The following is a 24,184-nucleotide window of genomic DNA, read 5'->3' as shown; positions in this document are numbered from 1 at the left end:
ATGGCTTCAGAAGGTCCTTTAGAATTTTGTTTGTCAAAGTTACCTCAGTGGTTATCGGTTGAAATCATATTGTGTAAATTTTTGAGACACAATTAAAGAAGATATGTTTGGATTATACTTAGATTTACTGAAATTACATTTATGAGTCATTTGAGCTGAGAATGGAGAAAATTCTCACAGTGATGCTGCAGGCTGCTCTCAATCAAACCCATAACTGCAATCTGTAGAAGTAAAGGAGCAAAAATCTCCCTCTTACAATGAAATCCTTCAGATAATTTTGGCACCTATATCCTTTAAATTGTGCCTACACCATTTTATTCCATAGCATCTTTTGTGTATTTTTATCAGTATACTTGTATCTGGTCTGGAAATGTCCTGTTTTTTAGTCATCTCTAAATCTTCCCTCAGAGCTTGTGATCGGAATGGCAAACCTCCAGCACCCAACATGTTTTGTCTGCGTTGGAGACACAAAGTACAATGTTTAAGTTGGGTGCTCTTGAAAGAGCTTAAGGTGATGTTGCTTACTTATGGAATTTCATTTTCAGCACTAAATATAAATAGTGTTGAGGCACTTTTGGAGTTCTAACCATTTTTGGTTTTAGGTAGACAAATGTCGATCTGAGCATTTTTTGTTAGTTGGTTCATTTCTGTGGTATGGAGTAGCATTTCTTTTTTTTTTTTTTTTAATTTTCAGATGTGTATGACCTTGTTAAATAGCAGTCCAAAAATCATGTGGCTTGTTTTGATTTTAACCAAAGTTACAGCTGCCTAACTGTAAAGCAGTCAGTTTCTCTTATTATGACTAGTTCTTCAACTTGTACTGTTTTAAATTGCCTGCAATTAGCATATTTCAACCTTATTTTTAGGTTTAAATTGCAGTGTGAGAGTGTACTCTCCTCTTAGCTAATTAGTGCTATCAAGGAACAGTAGGTTACCTCATTAGTACCACGTGCATTTAATTAAAGAAGAGAAAATTGGAGTTAACCTCATAGTTAATATTTTCACAGAGTGCTACAATGCCAACACCTTCAATTGGAGTCACACCCCTGTGTATCTAATTATTCACTGGTGCCAAATAAGGTTAGCAAGGGTACTACAAGGCTGTTGACAAAATAATTTAGATGAAAACGTGTTTGTTGGATTCTGACAGCAAAATATAACTTGAACATATTTTCCTCATCTGCCAGTGTCAGGTGACATACTTCTTCATAGGAAACTGGAGGAGAAGAATATTTGGGAAGCCATTTTTATTTTTTTCTGTTTGAATTAAGGTTGCTCTTATCTTGAAACAAAAATGACACATACTCATGTAAAGCATATACAATCCGTTTCTTAAACAGAGCCCCTGAACTTCAGAGATGTATTTGAAAAGAATTATTTATAAGATGTAATATTTACATGCATCAAACCACTACAAATACTCCTTGACACCCCTACCACATTCCTCCTTGCTTTTCTTCTCTTCTGATATACTTATAATTTCCCTTGTGTATCTTACGAATGGGGATCATCCTTTCATATCATACATGAAGTCTAAGGATGTGTTGTCACATGGTCTATTCAAATGCAGTGTAATCCTTTTGCCCTTCAGACAAAATCTTTTGAAATGTCTAATACTACTTAGTAAAAAATGACATTTCATGTCATTTATCAATAAATAATCACTTTACTTTTACAGATAAAAATGCAAACTGTTCATTTGAGTATATAGAGTAGTTTTCAATACAAATGACATAATTCAACAGGTTTTATCAGAGATTATGGAGTTTGGCTCCATAGTCTTAAATATATATTTAATGGCAATATTTGTGTTGTAGTAATGCAGAGCCTAGACAGTTTATTAAATGAGGTTCTTGTGATTGTTCTCACATTTCATGACAAGACAGGCTTTATGTTCATTTATATTGGTTGTAATTGACGAGTCAACAGTTAGCTTGTGTGAAAAAGATAAAGTTTAAAGACAAATAGCAACCCGTACTCTAAAATCATAGTACCATTTAAAGTTGTGGGAGTATTTATTAACATTGGCTATAAGTTTAGCTTAGAAATGAGAAGATTCTTAAGTCAAGATCATGGTAGATCAATAATTTTTGGTTAGTGATTAATTCATATGTTCAAATATTTAAATTAACATCTGCCAAATCATTCCTAGTTTTAAAATTTATACTATTATTAGCTGTGATACAAAGGTGGGATAGTTTTATCTAGGTTGACCTATCAAGATAATAATCCAAAATAATTTTCTTAAATGATAATGTACATTATTAGCATAAGATTGGGGGAAAAAAGCCAACTCCTGATTCTCTTTGTTTAATCTAGGAATTGCTTCCAGAAACAAAATTATGTGTCTGTGGCCACTCTTCTGGTGATGGGCATCCTCACAACACATTTGCAGTAAGTTACACTGGACAATTAGAGATTCAGCTACTACATATAAGGCCATAGACCCAACCCCACTAAATAGATGGTCTGTCATTTTCTGTTAGCCACTGCCATATAGTCGTGAAGATGATCAAGAGATGACTAATGTTAAGGCACAGATGTAGTTTTTTTTCTGCTGGCTCTTATATTCTTACTTCAATTATGTTTCATCTCTTATAGATCACAGTTTCTGTGAATTGATGACATTAAAGTTTACTTTACATATGTAAGGGTGTATGGCTGTTTCACCACTGTACTTTTCTTGAACCACTATGCTTTCTGGAACAGATTTAGGAATAATTTGATGAGATGTTATTGATATGCATAAAATAAATGGAGATTATGGATAAATACAATAAATATTTTAGGGAATTTTTGCTATTCTGAGTTCTGCAAGTTAACATATAAATATGCCAAGGCCTCTTTTTACATCTTCTGTCACCGAGTATAATTTGTCTCTTTAGACTATAATATTCAATGAAAATTGCTTTTGTGACCCAATTCACATACCAGTTAGCCTTGGAAATGAATAGCAGTCCTGAAGTGGCCATTCAAGAATTTTTAAATAGAGCAACTTCATGTTTCTATTTAGCATGGACATTACCTGTATTCCTAAGGAATCTCTAAATATGTAAGTCATATATTTTCATTTATAGAATTTTTTATTGTTTCTTGAAGAATTGATGTAGTTTTTTAGGTTCTATGGTCTAGAATATTCCTAAACTGTCTCACCCAAAAAATATTTTTTACTACCATATATGTAATATTTCTTAATTTATGATTGTAGACTTATAACCAAATAATAAAATAGAAATATCTAATTTCATACCTTGGTTAAAAAAAGAAAGATTTCTATCAATAAAAATAGTGTCAGATTAACATGGAATGCTATTCTTTGTGGAAAATACGCAATCTTTAAAAATTTTTTAAAATGTTAGATGCAAAGCAAAAATAGAAGTGAAAAAAGTGACAACATACTGTTTTATGGAAATACTGAATGCAGGGGACTGGTAATAAATTTTGTATATGAAATTAGGATTTATAATAGTCTGAAATTACCTAGTTTAGGGTTTCATTCATTTTAATTCTAAAGTGTTGTCCTCCTAATAATAGTAATAACTTTTGGAAGAATAGCAAAAATTAAGAAGTAGTGGCAAGTTTTGCTCAAATTATGTAAATTTATGTGAAAGACTAAAATAATCTTAATTTCTAAGTTTTTGCTGTATGTTTTGAAGAAAATAAATTTAAGTTAAACTTCAAAAATAGCTATGTATTTTAACTTAGTAAAGAAGATTAATTCAAAAATATACTTTAAAAATGCTGCATTAAAAGTTAAGCAGGCAGTATTCCTAATTGGTAACACTTTTTCCTAAAATAATCTCAATGGAAAAATTGTTTTCTTTAGCCTGAAGAGTGAGATGGCTTAACTAATAATATTTTGTTCTTTATGTAAATCTGCTTCTACCTTTAAAAAATTATTCTCTATTCTACTGACAGAAACATAAATTTATAGCACTATATCTTTTCACTGAAATGTTTTCTGAGTGGAAACAAACTGTGGAGAAATTAAATAAATGGCCAACAAGTGCCATGCAGTTCCTCAATGGCAAGCCTGAATTTATAGCCCAAGTTTGTGAGCTCACCAATGTATCAGTCTTTCCAGGGTTATACCACGTCGTTCATGACTGTCTTGAATACTGTGTTGAACAAGAGTCTGAGATTATGCCATGTATTTGATACTATAGTTAGTCTCCAAGGTAGAAAGCAAGCCAGCATAAATTAGTGAGGTCTTCTGTGGTTGGTGGGTAAAAAGAGCATGACGGTGCATGGATCGGGTGTTTACCATCCCTAAAGTGCACCAAATTTAATGTTTCAGATTAGTCACAGAGTGACTTTGCAAAAGGTGCTTCTGGACTTCACAGCACCAGGGAAACATTCAGTACTAAGTAGGGGCTTATTTCCTTTATTGATTATATCAGATGCAAACTTTTTGTGAGCTAAAATGGCTGTCTAATGTGATTTAAAATCCAGATGCAAACTAAAACAGACTATTTATTATTTGTAGTTGACAGTTTCTGTGTGATGAGCATGGCTCTCTCTCTTAGTATTTGTTAAATTTTATTATTACTAATATGCTGGGGTGGTACTTGAGTAAGTCTGAACACCATGAGATTACTGGCGATTACACTAATAGACTGTGTATAATGTGCATCTACTGCCGCTGCTGCTAAGTCGCTTCAGTCGTGTCTGACTCTGTGCGACCCCATAGATGGCAGCCCACCAGGCTCTCCCGCCCCTGGGATTCTCCAGGCAAGAACACTGGAGTGGGTTGCCATTTCCTTCTCCTAATTCATTGCAATTCTGGGCAGTAGTAATTGTACCCACAATTACTTATATCACCTCTACCTAAAAATTGTAAATCTTAAACTGTTTCTACCTTTTTTTTTTTTTAGGAAATCTTTGAGCTCCATAGGTTGTACATTTAATATTCTAAGAGTAACAATTTAATATTCTTATTATAAGTTTGAATTTTATAAGAGAAAGGCATTGAGTTCTGGCTTTAAAAGACATGAATATGAGAGTAAGTGAGTTTCCCTGCAAGAGGTTACTTATCAATACTTGCTTTTCACACTCAGTTTTTTCAAATGGCGTATATTTAACTCTAATCTGGCAAATCTTTAGTTTACTTTTCTTTCAGACTTTAGTAATAGTATTGATGCCTTTCTTTTTTCCCTGGCTACAATCCTAAATTTCACAACCTTTGGTTTCCCTGCCACATGGTAGTAACCCAAGTTCACTCCTCAAGAGATCGACCCTGTTGACACTTCATCTGCCTGAATGCCCTTATTAGCACCTACCTGCAGATAATGGTACTGTTAGTCTTTACTTCAGGTTTTTACACCTATAGGAATACTGTTTTACATAGGACTCTGCCTGTTGGCTCTAACTGTTAAGGCAATTATGCAGAATGCTCCGGCTTTGTCTTTGGGGTCTTAATTTCAAAACCTTTACCACTGGATCATATGCATATTTTGATGAACAAAATTTGTTGGATCTATAAATTAAAAGTTAGACTTGGTTGGTCTTGGTCTAGCTGTTATGTATCACATTCAAATTAAATTACATTGACCACCTCGGGTCTTTTCCCCTACAGATCTTGACTCTATTATGATTGCCTCCTAAATGTTTCATTTTGATGGGAATTGTGAATTGGAGAAATTAAGGAAAAGAGGACAATGATGGTTTTAAGAATCTTTTTCTGTTCCAAATTTCTCTCTCTTTTTAGGCTTTCCATAAATGTTACCCAGTACCAAATAATTTGTCCTTTGGACTCTGGAATCAGCTTTCTAAATTGAATACTGGGTAATTACTTGACTTTTTTTAGCCTTATGTTCGCAATCTGTAAAATTAGGACAGATAGTAAAATTAGGTAGATAGTATCTACCTCATAGAGTGGTAATAGGTTTACATTTGATAACCCCAAAACCACTTAGCTTAATGACTAACACACAGAAAGTATACAGTAGGTGTCTGACTTGGTCAGTATCCCTGGTATCATCAATATACTCTTGCTTGGACCAAAGAGGAAATTCTGTTTGACATAAATTTAAATATGTATTGATATTTGGTATTAACACTAAGCAAGAGGTTTTGGATATTAACTTATGCCATGACCAAGATGGGAATGTTGCTTACTGAGTGGAAAATACTCATTAATTTAAGTCACACACTAATTTTTTCACTCACAAAAATCAGTTATCTAAATGTTTTCTGATTTGTTAAGCTGAGTGAAAGAGAAAGAACCCTGCCTCACAGGACCTAGATGATGTCCTCTGGCAGTCAAAGAAAATCATGGGAAAAGAATGGTAGCAAAAGTGATTGTACCATCAGCTGTCTGTATCCAGCCAGAACACATGAAAATAAGGAATTAGGGAATGCATGTGGAGTGCCAGTTTATCACCAATTAATTTCTTCCCTTTTCTGTTATAAATGTATTAGCAGAGATTAACCAAGAATTAGAGATAAATTACTACTTAGTAGTGGTGTTGATAATTTTAACTAACAAGCTGGAGACAATTAACCAGATGGGATAATGTTGTGGTAAATTTTTTGGAAACTCCTTCCTATAAAACCTATGTTGCAAGATGTAACTGCTTGTTATTAGTGTGAATGTGTGTTAGTATAAGTTTGAATTTATTTTGAAGCAATGTAGATCAGATTTGTTAATTCATCATGTTTATTTTGAGTAATTTGTCCTGTTACAATAGGACTGATATTATACTAAGTCCTTTGATATAAAATTAAGATAATCAAATATTTCAAACACTTATATTACAAATGATTTGTTAATGCCAATATGCTATATTATAGTGACTGTATTTAGAGCTACTATTAAAAACATTCTAGGTTTTCCATTGGAAAGCGAATAAAGATTTCAGTTTTTAAAGCCTTGACTGACATTTGTATGCAACTTCTTGATTAATCTTTTTCTTTCCTAGTGTAACTCAAGATATTAATAATTATCTTTACACACCTCACTCAGCTGGGATGTAGCTCCCTGAGCTCAGTTCATTCTAGACACCTCTCTTGAGCAATTTGCCTCTCACCTTCTATTTTACTGCAATATTTGAGACTGCCATGAATTCTCTTGATGTTGGTTCCAAGAAGGACCAAGGCAGAGCTTTTTCAATGGAGACTCTTCTTTGAAATTTATAATGAATAATTTACTCCCCTTGATGATTCACCAAAGCATAAGTATGGCAGAAATCAGGGGCTGATGAAAGGATTATTTATTTAGTTATCTGGTTTTGTTGTTGTTAATATATTTTTCATCAAATAAATTGATACACACACTAGAATATGTATGTGGCAATAATGTGAATTTATGGTGCCCATTCAAGCAGAATGTATTTTTGCTTTTGCATTTAGTTATTTGGAATGAGCTACTAGTGATAGTCTCTACAAATATGAAATATAATATGCATTAACTTTTAACAGTTCACTCTATAGTTCTTGCATATTTCTTAACATCATTGATAAACTGTATATTCTATATTATTACTTGTATTTCTGTTCCTTGTATAGTTCTGCATCACTTATTGTAGCATAGTCAGTGAAAGGCACAAAAACAAGTCATCCTAGTGTATAAATTTGCACACCCCATGAGCACATACACATACATATCTAAAAGATCAGTTATGTAAAAGGATTTTTTTTTATTGAGTTCTATTTACAATTCATTTTTCTTTCTCTTCTTTTGCAGTTAAATTTTTTACATTTTAAATTTTCATTAGGTAAAATGAGTTATGCACAGTATTGACAAATTACAGAATCACATTTTTATTATTGGCACCATTCATGCAACAATATATTTACATAAAAGTATTTATAAATAAATTTTTCATATATTTAATCCTTAGGATGTCAAGTTAAGCAGTACATGATTCCCAATGGCATTTAAACATAAACCTGAAACTGCACACTGTACTTTAAATATAAACATGAAACTGTACTTTAAACCTTTATCCAGTGGAGTTCAGAAAGCTTACCATTACCAGAATTCAGTCATGCTATAATCACATAATGCACCATACAACTAAGATGAAATTGCACTTGTTTACTTCAGTTAATTATATTCCTTATCAGAATGATAATAAATTTGGTGCAAATAGATTCACACTACTGATAAAATAAAGAATAAAGTCTTATACAATGTCTGTTAAGCTTTTCAGGATGGAACTTCTGTCATATTTAACATTAAGGAACTGCATGAAATGCTCCAGCTCTTGCAACTACGTTCCTAAGTTCTTTTCCCCGAAGTTGTCATTATCATTCTAGCAGGGAGCTTCCTGTTCTCTCTTAAGAGAGATAGTGTGGGATATTTGAGAATATTGGCAGAAGTGATCTATCACTCAGATCCAGTGTCTTGTAACATCACACTCCAGGATAACTATAATATCTTTGTTTTAATTTAGAATTTTTGTGTATAATATTTAGAGGGGCTTAAAACAGATTGTATAGAATGAGAGTAAGAAATCTCAAGAGATCTTGAGAGATCTTAAGTTCTCTTTTACTAAGAGTATTCTTAAGAGATACTACAGTGAAAAGGAAGTCTCAGGTAAATATATTGGAAATAAATTCTTATTAAAGTAAGCATGATTCATAAATTCACATACGGTTGTGTAATTTGAGACAGAATGTTGGCAAAGTAATATCAAAATTTGATAAACAAGTAAGTGCAAAGGTTTAAGAACTTAATGTTATATATGCAAACCTAGTGAATATTTTCTTAATACAAAGGTAACTGCTGGGGGAGTGTGTAATTTCCTCGGTTCTGTCTCATCACAATAAAAATTTGAAGTGACAGACCAGCGTTACAGCCCTGGGACAGACCGTGTCACAGCTCTCGGACAGCTCCGTGTTACAGCTCAGTTTTATTTAGAAAATAAAGGAAAATATATCCTCTAGGCGTGAGGGCATGCCGACCCAAAGATGCGAAGAGAAGAGAGAGAGACAGAGATAGAGAAAGAGAGCGAGAGACAGAGAGACACCTGGCCCTTTGGCTCCTCTTTTTATGTTTTTTCTCCTCCCCCTGGACCTGCCCTGTGTAAATCGGGCTAGCCAGGAGTGCTGTTTGTTCTACCTGTGATCTTCATTCCAGTCCTCGGACCTTCCTTTATTCTATTCTTGTGGGCTTTTCCCTTCTTTGTCTTTTAACCACTGCCTTTCTGGACTCCTTTTTCCTATTCTACCTACCTAACAGTAACCGATATAAAATTAAAAGAAATAAAAGAATTAACATGTGTACTGTTGTTTAATCATTATTTCTCCTTAAGTCCATGTTACCTATAAGTTGCATATCTCATACTCTCTTAAGAGTGAAAAGTATATTTTTTTTACATACTGAGGCTGGAAACATACTTTTTTGCATGTTTGACCTTGTCTTTCTGTATATTATGCATGTAGTCCTTCTGCTTTATTAGAGGGGTCATGCCCTCCTAGTGCATCGCCAAAATAAAGAGGAGAGGGTGTCCACACAACGTGCATTTCAGCCATGTGATGACTGATAGGACACGTTAGCTTAAAGGAGCCTTTAGAATTATTAATTCAACTCCTCTGTTTTACAGTTGAGAAAACTAAAGAATCTAAGTGACTTTCCTTATATCTCTCCATTAGTCATTGAATTAAGGGGAAACTATTGATGGTTTGACAGTTCTTTTTCTTGAGCCACAGTTCATATGTATAATATTATACATATGTGTATTTTAATTTTCATTCTGCATATATGTCAAAGAAAGAAACCATTCAGTTTTTCTAAATGTTTGCTAATCACGTGTACTGATCACAGGTTTTAAAAAACCAGATAAGTTTCATGATCACTTTTGAAATTACTGTGCGTATTACCAGACTACTTGTGATTTCTTAAAGACTCTTTTAAGATCTCAATAAGATCTATGAGATAATCCTATTTATAAGTTGAGGTTTTAGGAAAGAAAAATTCAAGGATCTTTAATGATTCTCCCAGAAATGTTATAAAGTGAATCACAAATTCCCAGACTGTTGATTTATTGCTTTTGTTCTTTTGTTAGGACTTCAGCTGAAACGAAAGGGAAAAAAAAAAAAAAAAAGACTTATTTTTTAAAGTTTTAAAGAACATTGCTAATTTACTTGCTAATTTTAGAAGAATATGCTTAATACTTCCAGTTTTAATCTTTTACATTTTCTCTTTATTTTCCTTTATTTCCTACACAAGCAAGACCAGTTGCTAAATAGAATTTTGTTGGCTTTTTAGATTGTCTACTATCCATCAGACAAATACTATGTCTTAATAGTTGAAAATAATTGAAAATGATCAATGAGTCATCCTGACTTTAAAACATAAAGAAAAGGGGGACAATATAGTACTTTAAGTCTGATATTGAAATATCAAAACCACTTAAATAGGCAAAGCTCAGAATGGGTGCTTGAATTGACCAGATGAAAACACTAAGTGACTAACATACAACTTTGATCTTGTAAAATATATTCATAGCACTTGTTGTAAATTGACTACTTAAAGCTGTAGAAATGAGTACAGAGATAAGAATTTGGTGAGAAATTGTGCTTCTAGAAAAGTCCTACAAAGTGTCTGGAACGATCAATTCTATCATTGTTAATTAGCATGTAAACTCTATTTTATTGATACCATCATAGGATAAATAATTGCTCCTTTCTCTTTCCTCATAACTTGTGTATAGTTTTTAATGACTGCCCAGTGTCCACTGGATAAAGCTTTACAAACCTAAGCCTTGCAATTATGTGCCCCTACCACTGGGCTCTTTTCCTGTCTCTACCTTATCCTCTATTATTTCACGAATAAATGTTGTGTTCTGCCTGATATATCTCCTTTCTGTTTGCAAACATTCAATATTCCATTTTTTTCCCTATTCCTTTTCTTGTGCTATTATTGCTCTGTAACCTCCTCCTTTTTCTGATCAGCCAATCAGATTCTACTTGTTATATGAAGTCCAGCTCAATTACTACCCCACATGAATACTTTTTCAACAATGTAGTCTACATTGATCACTCTTTTGATCTTGTATGTCTGTATTAATTGGAATTATTCTTACATAGTCCCTGATACTCAGTTCTATTCAACACATATTCACTAAGCACATCCTATGTATAACTCACCATGCTACAAAATTTTTCAGTAAAATAATGATCACTGCATTTGAAAAGTGTACAGTATGAAACTGGAAAATACATAATTTAGGGCTGAAAAATCAATGCAAACTGTGAAAAGAGGTTTAATCATTGTACCAAGGAATTGAGGATGGGTAAATGGAAGAGGTTTAGTTGAGGTAAAGTTTTGAGGGGGGAAAAAACAAAACAAAAACACAGAAGTTCATCAAACTAGAAGGATAGAGTACATTCCAGGGATTGAGAATAGAATAAGCTAAGTTGTAGAAGAGAAAGAAAAAAAAAAAGTTAGGTGGCTTTCGAGATAGGGCATAATGTATCTGGGGAATTGGAAAACATTATGGAGAAAGCTTGATATACAGTCTTTAAATAGTCTTAGTTGATATTCAGTCTTTAAATGGACCACAACTGGAATTAGAAGTTTGAGGTAGCTTTTTAGAAGATCCTTAAGTATTCTGCAAGATTGTGAGCAATGAAGTTGATGTAACATAAATAGACTATCTAAAGATATCTTTGGGGCTTCCCTGGTGGCTCAAATGGTAAAGAATCTACCTGCAATGCAGGAGACCTGAGTTAAATCCCTGGGTCAGGAAGATCCCCTGCAGAAGGAAATGGCAACCCACTCCAGTACTCTTGCCTGGAGAATTCCATGGACAGAGGAGCCTGAGAGGCTATCAAACATGGGGGTCACAAAGAGTCAGACATGATTGAGTGACTACCTTTCATTTTCTTCTTTCTTTCTTGGGAACAAAAGTAAGAAGTGATTGGAAATAGAAAAATACTGGAGTTAGTGTGTCTAGGTGAGAGAATATTGTCCAAAAATTTTAAAAGTATAATCTTAACTATGGGAAGGATAGAGTAAGGAAACAAGAGGACAAATTTAAGGGAGAATACAGCACTTTGATATAAAAAGTATGTTGACAGTTTTTTGGAGGAACACAAAAATATTGAGATTGCTGCTATTTTGTGCCTGGATATTTGTATTTGTTTAAATTGGAACCTGGTGATAACAAGAACATTGAAGATTGATGGTGGACAATAGGAAGTTGAAGGTGATAAAGGTTCTTTGGGAGGTATATTTGCATTGCTGGGACAATATCCATGTTCAGCAGACAGCAATGACTTGGAAATTATTCATCTTTGGAAGTCATACCATGTGCATGAGATCAGAGTTCATTGTTTTGAAGAAAAGTGCAAAAAGAAAGACAACCACAGAGAATTTTCAAGATGAGACATTCGGTGAAAGGAAAGAAAGAATAATCAGTAAAGAATGTGAATCTGTGTGACAAGAGATAAGAAGGAGGAGGAGCCTGCAGTCAAACACTAGGAGAAATTTTTTAAAAAGCATTGTCAGAGACTGAGAGGTGGTTTTAAGACTGTGAAATGAGACATAAACTGATTGGATTTGGTAAGAGTGGTTTCAAAGAATATAGTCTGTGGCAGTGACTTGAGTGGTAACTAAAAGTCTATATGTAAGCAAGTAGTGTCCTAGTCCTTTGGGAAAATTACTGATTAATAGGGAGATGATGTGATGGGGGCTTGAGGGGGTAGAATTGAGGAAAGGTCTTGGGGAGAGGTGGCAGTGGAGATGAAAAGATTTAAAAAGCAAGAAGGAGAAGAATAGAGTTCAAACAAGGTCTGAAAGATAATTGGGGGAGAGTGCTGGCCTCAAGGGCACAAATGGAGTTAATACAGCTTTAAAGGAAATAGAAACTAACTTGAAGATGAGTAAACTCATAGCTAGGTTAGTACCTCTCTTTATATTATTTACTAAATCTGTTTATGCCGTGTGACCACCACTGTGTCCCTTTTCCACAGTGCCATGATATCTTTTAGAGATTCCTATTTCTTGAACAAACTATATGAAAGAAGGGAAGGGTATATTCATGGTTGTTAAAATTTTCAAGTTATGACAGCTTTACTCTCACCATATCTGTTATACTTTATGATATTTTTAACCAAAAGAATAGCTAATCATTAGAGTTAAAACTTAGCAACTATTTTCTTATAAGAGACTCGAATAATCATAACGTGAGTGTTCTTTCCTTCTTTAAAATTTAAGATGGATTAATATAAATCTGAAGAACATTAATTATTTTATGAAACACTTAGATACATGAAGATTTTGAACTTTTTATGTAATTGGTTAATTTTTGGTAATTAATAAAATATAGCTCTTCACTTTTTAGGAAAACCTTTTAAGTGAAAAGAGAACATGTAACTGGAGTGAAATGTATGCATAAATATTATGATAGTCTCTTTTTCACTGTATTGGCAGTTTTGAATATTAAGAGCAACCCAATAAACCAACCACTGAAATAGCTCTTAGACATATAGTCCCCTGCTTAATCCTGAGTTAATAGTATATGCTGTATAGATACAAAGATATGAGAGGGTAACATTTCCCTAAACCAAAAAACATTTCGGTTCATAAAATAAAAACTAAAGTAGGAGGAAAACAATATAAGGAAGGAAAGAAGGAAGGGAGGGAGTAAGAAAGGAAGGAAGACAGACGCAACAGACAGACTTCAAAAGAGACCTTGCTTTTGAAGCCCATTTCCAACAGCAAATCTTTCTGCTTTACAAAGTGGATTTTAAATAGTAAAGTTTCAGAAATTAGTGGTAAATGATTGGAAGTATGTTATCTCCAACTTCTGTGACTTCTGATGGAAGAATTCCTATATCATACTTACTAAAAACAAAACCTTTTTATTTTTTTATTTCTTAATTCCATACAAAACAAATTTACTCTGCAAACTGAATTTAAATGTTTTTCTGTTTTGCTTACCACTGGGGTGTTGGTGAAAGTATAAAATATGTCAGGTTTTATGAGACAAAATTGATTTATGGTCACTTTGGCACCAGCCTACTCCTTATCATATAGAAAACAATTGTTGTGTTGTTTGTTTTTTTTGTTTGTGTGTTTGTTTGTTTTTGCTTTTTTCCGACAATGCCATAGCCAGCATGTGAGATCTTAGTTTCCCAACCAGGGATGGAACCTGTGTTCCCTGCAGTGGAAAGCATGGAGTGTTAACCACTAAACTGCCAAGAAAATCCTGTAATTTTTATTATGCCTCAGTTCAGTTCAGTTGCTAAGTCGTGTCTGACTCTTTGCGACCCTGTGAATTGCAGCACGCCAGGCCTCCCTGTCCATCACCAACTCCCGGAGTTCGCTCAGACTCACGTCTATCAAGTCAGTGATGCCATCCAGCCATCTCATCCTCTGTCGTCCCTTTTTCCTACTGCCCTCAATCCCTCCAGCATCAGAGTCTTTTCCAATGAGTCAACTCTTCTCATGAGGTGGCCAAAGTACTGGAGTTTCAGCTTTAGCATCATTCCTTCCAAAGAAATCCCAGGGCTGATCTCCTTCAGAATGGACTGGTTGGATCTCCTTGCAGTCCAAGGGACTCTCAAGAGTCTTCTCCAACACCACAGTTCAAAAGCATCAATTCTTTGGCTCTCAGCCTTCTTCACAGTCCAAATCTCACATCCATACATGACTACTGGAAAAACAATAGCCTTGACTAGATGGACCTTTGTTGGCAAAGTAATGTCTCTGCTTTTGAATATGCTCTCTAGGTTGGTCATAACTTTCCTTCCAAGGAGTAAGCCTCTTTTAATTTCATGGCTGCAGTCACCATCTGCAGTGATTTTCGAGCCCCCAAAAATAAAGTCATCCACTGTTTCCACTGTTCCCTCATCTATTTGCCATGAAGTGATGGGACCAGATGCCATGATCTTAGTTTTCTTTCCTTTTTTTTTTTTTTTTTTTTAAATTTTTAAAATTTTTTTTAAATTTTATTTTATTTTTAAACTTTACAATATTGTATTAGTTTTGCCAAACATTGAAATGAATCTGCCACAGGTATACCTGTGTTCCCCATCCTGAACCCTCCTCCCTCCCCATACCCTCCCTCTGGGTCATCCCAGTGCACCAGCCCCAAGCATCCAGTATCGTGCATCGAACCTGGACTGGCGACTCGTTTCATACATGATATTATACATGTTTCAATACCATTCTCCCAAATCTCCCCACCCTCTCCCTCTCCCACAGAGTCCATAAGACTGATCTATACATCAGTGTCTCTTTTGCTGTCTCGTACACAGGGTTATTGTTACCATCTTTCTAAATTCCATATATATGCGTTAGTATACTGTATTGGTGTTTTTCTTTCTGGCCTACTTCACTCTGTATAATAGGTTCTGAATGTTGAGCTTTAAGCCAACTTTTTCACTCTCTTCTTTCACTTTCATCAAGAGGCTTTTTAATTCCTCTTCACTTTCTGCCATAAGGGTGGTATCATCTGCATATCTGAGGTTATTGATATTTCTCCCAGCAATCTTGATTCCAGCTTGTGCTTCTTCCAGCCCAGTGTTTCTCATGATGTACTCTGAATAGAAGTTAAATAAGCAGGGTGACAATATACAGCCTTGACGTACTCCTTTTCCTATTTGGAACCAGTCTGTTGTTCCATGTTCAGTTCTAACTGTTGCTTTCTGACCTGCATACAGGTTTCTCAAGAGGCAGGTCAGGTGGTCTGGTATTCCCATCTCTTTTAGAATTTTCCACAGTTTATTGTGATTCACACAGTCAAAGGATTTGGCATAGTCAATAAAGCAGAAATAGATGTTTTTCTGGAACTCTCTTGCTTTTTCCATGACCCAGCGGATGTTCACAATTTGATCTCTGGTTCCTCTGCCTTTTCTAAAACCAGCTTGAACATCTGGAAGTTCACGGTTCACATATTGCTGAAGCCTGGCTTGGAGAATTTTGAGCACTACTTTACTAGCGTGTGAGATGAGTGCAATTGTGCGGTAGTTTGAGCATTCTTTGGCGTTGCCTTTCTTTGGGATTGGAATGAAAACTGACCTTTTCCAGTCCTGTGGCCACTGCTGAGTTTTCCAAATTTGCTGGCATATTGAGTGAAGCACTTTCACAGCATCATCTTTCAGGATTTGAAATAGCTCACCTGGAAATCCATCACCTCCATTAGCTTTGTTCGTAGTGATGCTTCCTAAGGCCCACTTGACTTCACGTTCCAGGATGTCTGGCTCTAGGTGAGTGAGCACACCATCGTGATTATCTTGGTTGTGAAGCTCTTTTTTGTACAGTTCTTCTGTGTATTCTTGCTACCTCTTCTTAATATCTTCTGCTTCTGTTAGGTCCATACCATTTCTGTCCTTTATCGAGCCCATTTTTGCATGAAATAGTCCCTTGGTATCTCTAATTTTCTTGAAGAGATCTCTAGTCTTATTATGCTTACTTACACCTATTTTTTCCTCTTGAGGAAATTGAGCATAGTGAAGTCGCTCAGTCGTGTCCGACTCCTAGCGACCCCATGGACTGTAGCCTACCAGGCTCCTCCCTCCATGGGACTTTCCAGGCAAGAGTACTGGAGTGGGTTGCCATTTCCTTCTCCAGGGGATGTTCCTGACCTACGATCAAACCCGGGTCTCCCGCATTGTAGGCAGATGCTTTGCCATCTGAGCCACCAGGGAAGACGGGAGTAAGCCAACATCCAAATTCGGGTCCCTCTGCCTCTAATATCACTCTTTTATTTCACACCACCTGTGGCATTTTTCTGGTGGTTTTAACTTTTTAAAATCTTTATTTATTTATGTGTTTATTTAATTATATATAAATGGCAACCCACTCCAGTACTCTTGCCTGGAAAACCCCATGGATGGAGGAGCCTGGTAGGCTGCAGTCCATGGGGTCACTAGGAGTCGGACACGACTGAGCGACTTCACTTTGACTTTTCACTTTCATGCATTGGAGAAGGAAATGGCAACCCACTCCAGTGTTCTTGCCTGGAGAATCCCAGGGATGGGGGAGCCTGGTGGGCTGCCATCTATGGAGTCACACAGAGTCAAACACGACTAAAGCGACTTAGCAGCAGCAGCAGCAGCTGTCTTGAGCACCTTGACTTAGCGCTTTCCACTTCCTATAAACCAGGGATTTCTGTCTCCACACACTTCAGACAAGAATACAAAAAGAATGGCAAACACCAAGCACTGTTCCAACTCATAGTCTCAAAACTTTGATGTTTTCCCCAATTCTGGCAACTCTCAATATTTCTTCAGTTAGTTTACATTTCCTTATCTCTCTTAAACCAACACTTGACTCTCATTAAATCTTCTAGTCTTGTTAAATCTTCTCTTCTGTTTGACAGTCAAAACACTTATTTGGCATTCTTGAGTCAGTGTGTTTTTCTAAAATTTGCCTCTCCTGCCGTGTGTCTTGTTATTCTCTATTTTTAACTGACTCTCAAAAATAATGAAAATATTCACTCTGCCCTAAATATGCCACAAGCATTTCCTATCTCCATACCTTTACCCGCTCAAGTCTCTCCCTCCTCTCTGCTCTCTGGGATAGAATAATTCTTAGAGTTTGTCACCTCCTGGATAAAGTAGTTTTATCTTGCTACCATAAAAATCTGTATGGTAGCAGATTTTTCCCATACAGATAAATGGGAGCAGATTTATGGGATGGAGAGCTGCTCCATCTTTTTCTTTGATAGATTATGATGACTTTGGAGGAATATCATTTCATTTTTCCAGGCAGCATAGTGAGGAGTGTGCACATTGCATCTAGCAGAGGGGCTGGCATACAGTGGGTACTTTAAAGAGTTATATCCTTTGTTTTGTTTCTTTGGCATTTTGTTTTTCTTTTCTCATTCATAGTATTTCATTTAAATATCTCTTTGTAGAATCAGGAAGGAAGTATAGTTTTGAGTGAAAACATAATGGCAAAGGATAGTCTCCATATGCCATCTAATGGTAATTTTTTCTTACTGACCATGAAAAGTTTCTGAAATATGTAAACATTGTTGAAAATAGTAAAATACTAAAGAATAAAGTTTTTGTTAAATTTTAACAGTCTTTAAATCTGTGTTTCCCACACTTAGCCATCTAGTCCCCATTTTTCCAGGTCTCACTCACATATGGAGATTTGTTATTTTCAATGAAGTCAGAAAATCTGTATTTTTCTACAAAGTGCTCTGGATGATTCAGAGGATTAGTCATGATTGTGCTGTGTGCTAAATCACTTCAGTTGCGTGCTGATCTTTGAGACCCCATGGACTATAGCCTGCCAGGCTCCTCTGTCCTTGGGATTCTCCAGGCAAGAATACTGGAGTGGATTGCCATGCTCTCCTCCAGGGTACTTTCCCATCCCAGGGATCAAATCTGCATGTCGTGTGTCTCCTGCATTGGTAGGCAGGTTCTTTACCACTAGCACCAGCTGGGAAGTCCTAGTCACAATTAGGAAACATTTAATCTAGAACCTTGCTATACAGTATGTTCCTTGGGCAAACAGCATCACTGGGAAATCTGTTAGAAATACAGAATCTTAGGTCCTGCCCCAGTTTATGCTGTATTGAATATACTTAGCATAGTTTTAGCTATTTGTTTGGCTGTTTTGTTGTGTGTGTGAAGTGCAAAACTGTGTCTTCACCAACCAGTTGTTTTGAGTAAAATAGATTTAAGAGTAAGATAGTTTCCGAAATATATTATTGGAGTTTTGGCTACAAAATACAACTAACTTGCTTGGTTGAATTTTTTACCTGGCAACTCATAAATATCAACTTATGTATAATGGTTGAACTTAAGAAAGCCTACTTATAATATCATGTTAAAAAATATTTTCTGTCTCTTAGTCTGTAATATGTGCTGAAGTATTTCAGAAATAGAAAAAAAATTATGGAATGTAGGGAGAGAAAAGGTTTACTATAGTACAAGTTACTGGAAGTAATTTTGGTGATGTTTACTTTTTTTACCAAGATTGCATTTATAAATACCTTATTATCATTTGTTAAATTAAATGACACTTAATGCTTGATGACTTCAATTCATGCATTAAATATGCACGTATATTTTAAAAATATTTGCATCTTATAATACATTTAATAGTGACTTGTCATAGTGTTACTGGTTAATGATTTTTTTAATTTTATTTAATGTTTTAAATAAAGTTGTTCTGTATATTATATCAAATTATTTTTCTTCTTAATTATGTAATGGTACTGTATATATTTGATTAGCAGATGAAAGATATTTTCATCTTAAATGATAATTTTTTAGGAAGCTTTCCCCAGAACAGTTATTTGAAATATTTCAAGATGTTGACATTTCAAGCAATAGTTCATATGCTTATTCTTCTATTTAATGCTTAAATATATTTTAACAGTTTATTGCTTACCATATATAATTGTGCTTGAATTAGTGCAAAATTTGTTACTATTGCATTTATAAATCATAGTTTGTATTAATAAAGGTAGTTTTACTAACAAAGTACTACTAGTATGAGTATTTTTAAAGCCTTTCAAGCTATTACTGTTTACATGCTAAGTTTGGTAGGTACTTATTATTTAATTAATTTAAAATTTTAGGTGTTGAGTTATTACTAAATTCCAGCTTTAGTTATGTGATGGACCAACTTTAAAAACATAAGCAGAGTAATTCTTAAAATTGAAAAACTGTGGTTAATTCAACTAGGGTTATACTGATTTGTGTTGCCATTATTTTCAACAATGTGTAAATAAATACTTGAGAAAAGGCATAAGCAAGGGTAGAAATATGGAACTGTTTTCTCTCCCGTGTAAGGCGGGGCCACCGTTCTCTCACTAGCTTCATACAGGTCTCCAAGTTCAGATCAGCTGCTGGTTTATCAGGTGACTGTGAGAAACAGTGTGCCACTTCTAGTGTTTTACTGATGATTCCCATGTTCCAATCTTCATTTTTAAATGTCTTTAATATTTGTTTTAATCCCCTTCAGTTTTTAACCACCTCTTAGTCCCATAGTTGAATTAGCCCTTTAAAAATACTTTAAAAAATTAAATAGTGCCTGGACAACATTTAAAAAGTGTATATAAAAGAGTCCAAAATGATGAGAAATGGCCCTTCTCCTCCAGCTCCAAAAGAAAAAAACCTTTTCTAGTTTCTATGTTTTTAGCTTTCTTGAAAATAGAAAATAAGAAACTCTCTGCCCTCAAGAAACTTACCATTCATATTTTCCCAACTGTTGCTTTTTGGAATGTGAAGGGAATTGTTGTTCTAGAGCAATGGACAGTAAATAAGTGGGTGGTTATTGCTTTAGATTTGTCATTAGAAAGATTTTCAAGCATATGTCAGTTGTAGAGAGGTGTATGAACCTGGTGTCTATTTCTACTATTATTTTGAGGTCTTCTAGTGGTTATCTTTATTACTTAAATAATACGCTTAAATATCTTAAATTTTCTGCCCAGTTGTGTAGATTTCTTTCAACAATAAACTTTTCCCTTAATCATCAGTAATGTGTTGAAAGGCAGACTTCACTTTCAAGTCTCCACTTTCTTGCCACCGGAGTTGCTGCTGTTCCTTTAGCATGGCCTTCTTCACTTTTAAGTCTGTGATTGCGTCTCAGAGTTAACTCTCAACTCTGCTCTGCTCACCTACCTTTTGCATTCCTACAACCATACTGGTGTTTTCTCCAGACAGTTTGTTTTCTTAGACTGATAATGCACTTCTCAGACTTTATCCTGAGGGCAAAAGCCGTTTCTGTGAGTTTTGCTCTGTGAGTTGGAGAGGGTGTGAGAGGAGTAGGTGTTTCACAGGCCTGTGCATTCTCAGTGGTGGATTTTAATTAACTCCCCTGATGATTGTACCATGGCCCACCTTTGCCCTTTGTGTTCTGTGGAAACACAATTTACTACTGGCATTTTGGGCTGCATTTTTCCATATTCTTTTGTTTGTCAATCCAGACCTTTCCTCTGCTCACTTTATATCTGATTTCTTAAACTTTCTGGTCCTCGGCTGACACCTTTTATTTTACTTTCCCACCCCTGATGTAATTTTTGAAACAAAGGTAGAGAAGGAAGGTAGACTTGGGTGCTTAGTCTGTTGTACTAAACCAGAAGTCAATAGTTTATTTTATTATTTTTAATTTTTTAGTTTATATAGGACATGACTGAAACATAACTGAGCACAAATCCAGAGCTGATTTACAACGTTGTGTTACTTTCAAGTGTATAGCAAAGTGATTCAGTTATACATATATATATATCCATTATTTTTCAGATTCTTTTCCCATATAGGTTATTACAGAATATTGAGTACAGTTCCTTGTGCTATACACTAGATCCTTATCAATTATCTCTTTTGTATGTAGTAGGCTGCAGTCCATGGGGTCGCTAAGAGTCAGACACGACTCACCGACTTCACTTTGACTTTTCACTTTCATGCATTGGAGAAGGAAATAGCAACCCACTCCACTATTCTTGCCTGGAGAATCCCAGGGACGGGGAAGCCTGGTGGGCTGCCATCTATGGGGTCTCACAGATTCGGACATGACTGAAGCCACTTAGCAGCAGCAGCAGCAACATTGTATAAGAGACAGGGATCAAGACCATCCCCAAGAAAAAGAAATGCAAAAAAGCAAAATGGCTGTCTGAGGAGGCCTTACAAATAGCTGTGAAAAGAAGAGAAGCACAAAGCACAGAAGAAAAGGAAAGATATACCCATTTGAATGCAGAGTTCCAAAGAATAGCAAGGAGATTTAGGAAAGCCTGCCTCAGTGATCAATGCAAAGAAATAGAGGGAAACAACAGAATGGGAAAGACGAGATCTCTTAAAGAAAATTAGAGATACCAAGGAAACATTTCATGTAAAGATGGGCACAATAAAGGACAGAAATGGTATGGACCTAACAGAAGCAGAAGATATTAAGAAGAGGTGGCAAGAATACACAGAAGAACTGTACAAGAAAGATCTTCACAACCCAGATAGTCATAATGGTGTGATCACTCACCTAGAGCCAGACATCCTGGAATGTGAAGTCAAGTGGGCCTTAGGAAGCATCACTACGAACAAAGCTAATGGAGGTAATGGAATTCCAGTTGAGCTATTTCAAATCCTGAAAGATGATGCTGTGAAAGTGCTTCACTCAATATGTCAGCAAATTTGGAAAACTCAGCAGTGGCCACAGGACTGGAAAAGGTCAGTTTTCATTCCAATCCCAAAGAAAGGCAATACCAAACAATGCTCACACTACTGCACAATTGCACTCATCTCACATGCTAGTAAAGTAGTGCTCAAAATTCTCCAAGCCAGGCTTCAGCAATATGTGCACAATGAACTTCGAGATGTTCAAGCTGGTGTTAGAAAAGGCAGAGGCACCAGAGATCTGGATCATCGAAAAAGCAAGAGAGTTCCAGAAAAACATCTATTTCTGCTTATTGACTATGCCAAAGACTTTGACTGTGTGAATCACAATAAACTGTGGAAAATTCTGAAAGAGATGGGAATACCAGACCACCTGACCTGCCTCTTGAGAAACCTGTATGCAGGTCAGGAAGCAACAGTTAGAACTGAACATGGAACAACAGACTGGTTCCAAATAGGAAAAGGAGTATGTCCAGGCTGTATATTGTCACCCTGCTTATTTAACTTCTACGCAGAGTACATCATGAGAAACGCTTGGCTGGAAGAAGCACAAGCTGGAATCAAGATTGCTGGGAGAAATATCAATAACCTCAGATATGCAGATGACACCACCCTTATGGCAGAAAGTGAAGAAGAACTAAAGAGCCTGTTGATGAAAGTGAAAGAGAGAGTGAAAAAGTTGGCTTAAAGCTCAACATTCAGAAAACTAAGATCATGGCATCTGGTCCCATCACTTCAAGGCAAATAGATGAGGAAACAGTGGAAACAGTGGCTGACTTTATTTTTCTGGGCTCCAAAATCACTGCAGATGGTGACTGCAGCCATGAAATTAAAAGACGCTTACTCCTTGGAAGGAACGTTATGGCCAACCTAGACAGCATATTAAAAAGCAGAGACATTACTTTGTCAACAAAGATCCATCTAGTCAAGACTATGGTTTTTCCAGTAGTCATGTATGGATGTGAAAGTTGGACTATAATGAAAGCTGAGTGCCGAAGAATTGATACTTTTGAACTGTGGTATTGGAGAAGAGTCCAAGAGTAGTCCCTTGGACTACAAGGAGATCCAACCAGGCTATCTTAAATGAGATCAGTCCTGGGTGTTCATTGGAAGGACTGATGTTGAAGCTGAAACTCCAATACTTTGGCCACCTGATGCGAAGAGCTGACTCATTTGAAAAGACCCTGATGCTGGGAAAGATTGAGGGCAGGAGGAGAAGGGGACGTCAGAGGATGAGATGGTTGGATGGCATCACCAACTCAATGGACATGAGTTTGGGTAAATTCTGGGAGTTGGTGATAGACAGGGAGGCCTGTTGTGCTGCGGTTCATGAAGTTGCAAAGAGTCGGACACAACTGAGTGACTGAACTAAACTGAACTGAACTGTGTGTATGTTAATGGTATAATACATGTTGGCAGTGCATATTCATTATCACCATACTATGTATATGTTTATGTTACAAAATGCCATCTCCTGGACTCCGAGGCTTCATTCCCCTATCTAAAGAGGAGATTGCACTCTGGCTTACAGATTTGTAAAATCCCTTTGAGAACACAAATTTTGCTTGTCTTTTATATTTATTTATTTACTTTTATTTTCTTCAGAACAAAAAGCAGACATTACTTTGCCATCAAAGGTCCATTAGTCAAAACTATGGTTTTTCCAATAGCCATATATGGATGTGAGAGTTAGACCATAAAGAAGGCTGAACATCAAAGAATTGATGCTTCTGAACTGTGGTGTTGGAAAAGACCCTTGAGAGTCCCTTGGACTGCAAGGAGATTTAACCAGTCTTTTCTAAGTTTAAATTATGATCACATGAAGTAGCAATTTTACTTTTATGTGGCATTCTTTGTGGAGAAATTATTTAGAGACATGGCTTTTATTATATATGTAATTAAACTGTTTCATTTGTATTATTCTTATCAGTAATATTTTTACTTATTTATTTGAAATTCATGTTTAGATATGTGCTTATCTAGACCTCTAGAATAATCTGTTGTTGAGCTGATTGTTTTATTTAAAGTGAAATAACATACAATTTAAATGAAATAATACCATAGAAAATAAGAGTTCCCTCAAACATAGTATTTTTTTTAGGAAGACTTTTTTATTTCATTTAAGCAGATACAATGGTTATTCCTAATTTATATTCCCCAC

General features: G+C 35.6%; 1 protein-coding gene across 14 annotated transcripts in view; it reads left to right on the top strand.

Moving 5' to 3' along the window:
* FOXP2 (forkhead box P2) overlaps window positions 1–24,184 on the top strand; it is a 661,296-nt gene that overhangs the window by 511,408 nt on the left and 125,704 nt on the right. For 10 of the 14 annotated variants that reach the window (XM_044946650.2, XM_044946656.2, XM_044946649.2 and 7 more), the window contains one exon: window positions 2,320–2,394. The exons of the other annotated variants lie outside the window; for them this stretch is intronic. In XM_044946650.2, the coding sequence (XP_044802585.1) occupies window positions 2,320–2,394 (75 nt within the window). The remainder of the gene's footprint in view (window positions 1–2,319; window positions 2,395–24,184) is intronic. 14 annotated transcript variants of the gene reach the window in all.

Source organism: Bubalus bubalis, chromosome 8 (assembly GCF_019923935.1).
Source record: "Bubalus bubalis isolate 160015118507 breed Murrah chromosome 8, NDDB_SH_1, whole genome shotgun sequence".
NCBI lineage: Eukaryota > Metazoa > Chordata > Mammalia > Artiodactyla > Bovidae > Bubalus > Bubalus bubalis.
Note: the sequence above shows the minus strand (reverse complement) of the source record. Positions and strands in the feature narration are given on the sequence as shown.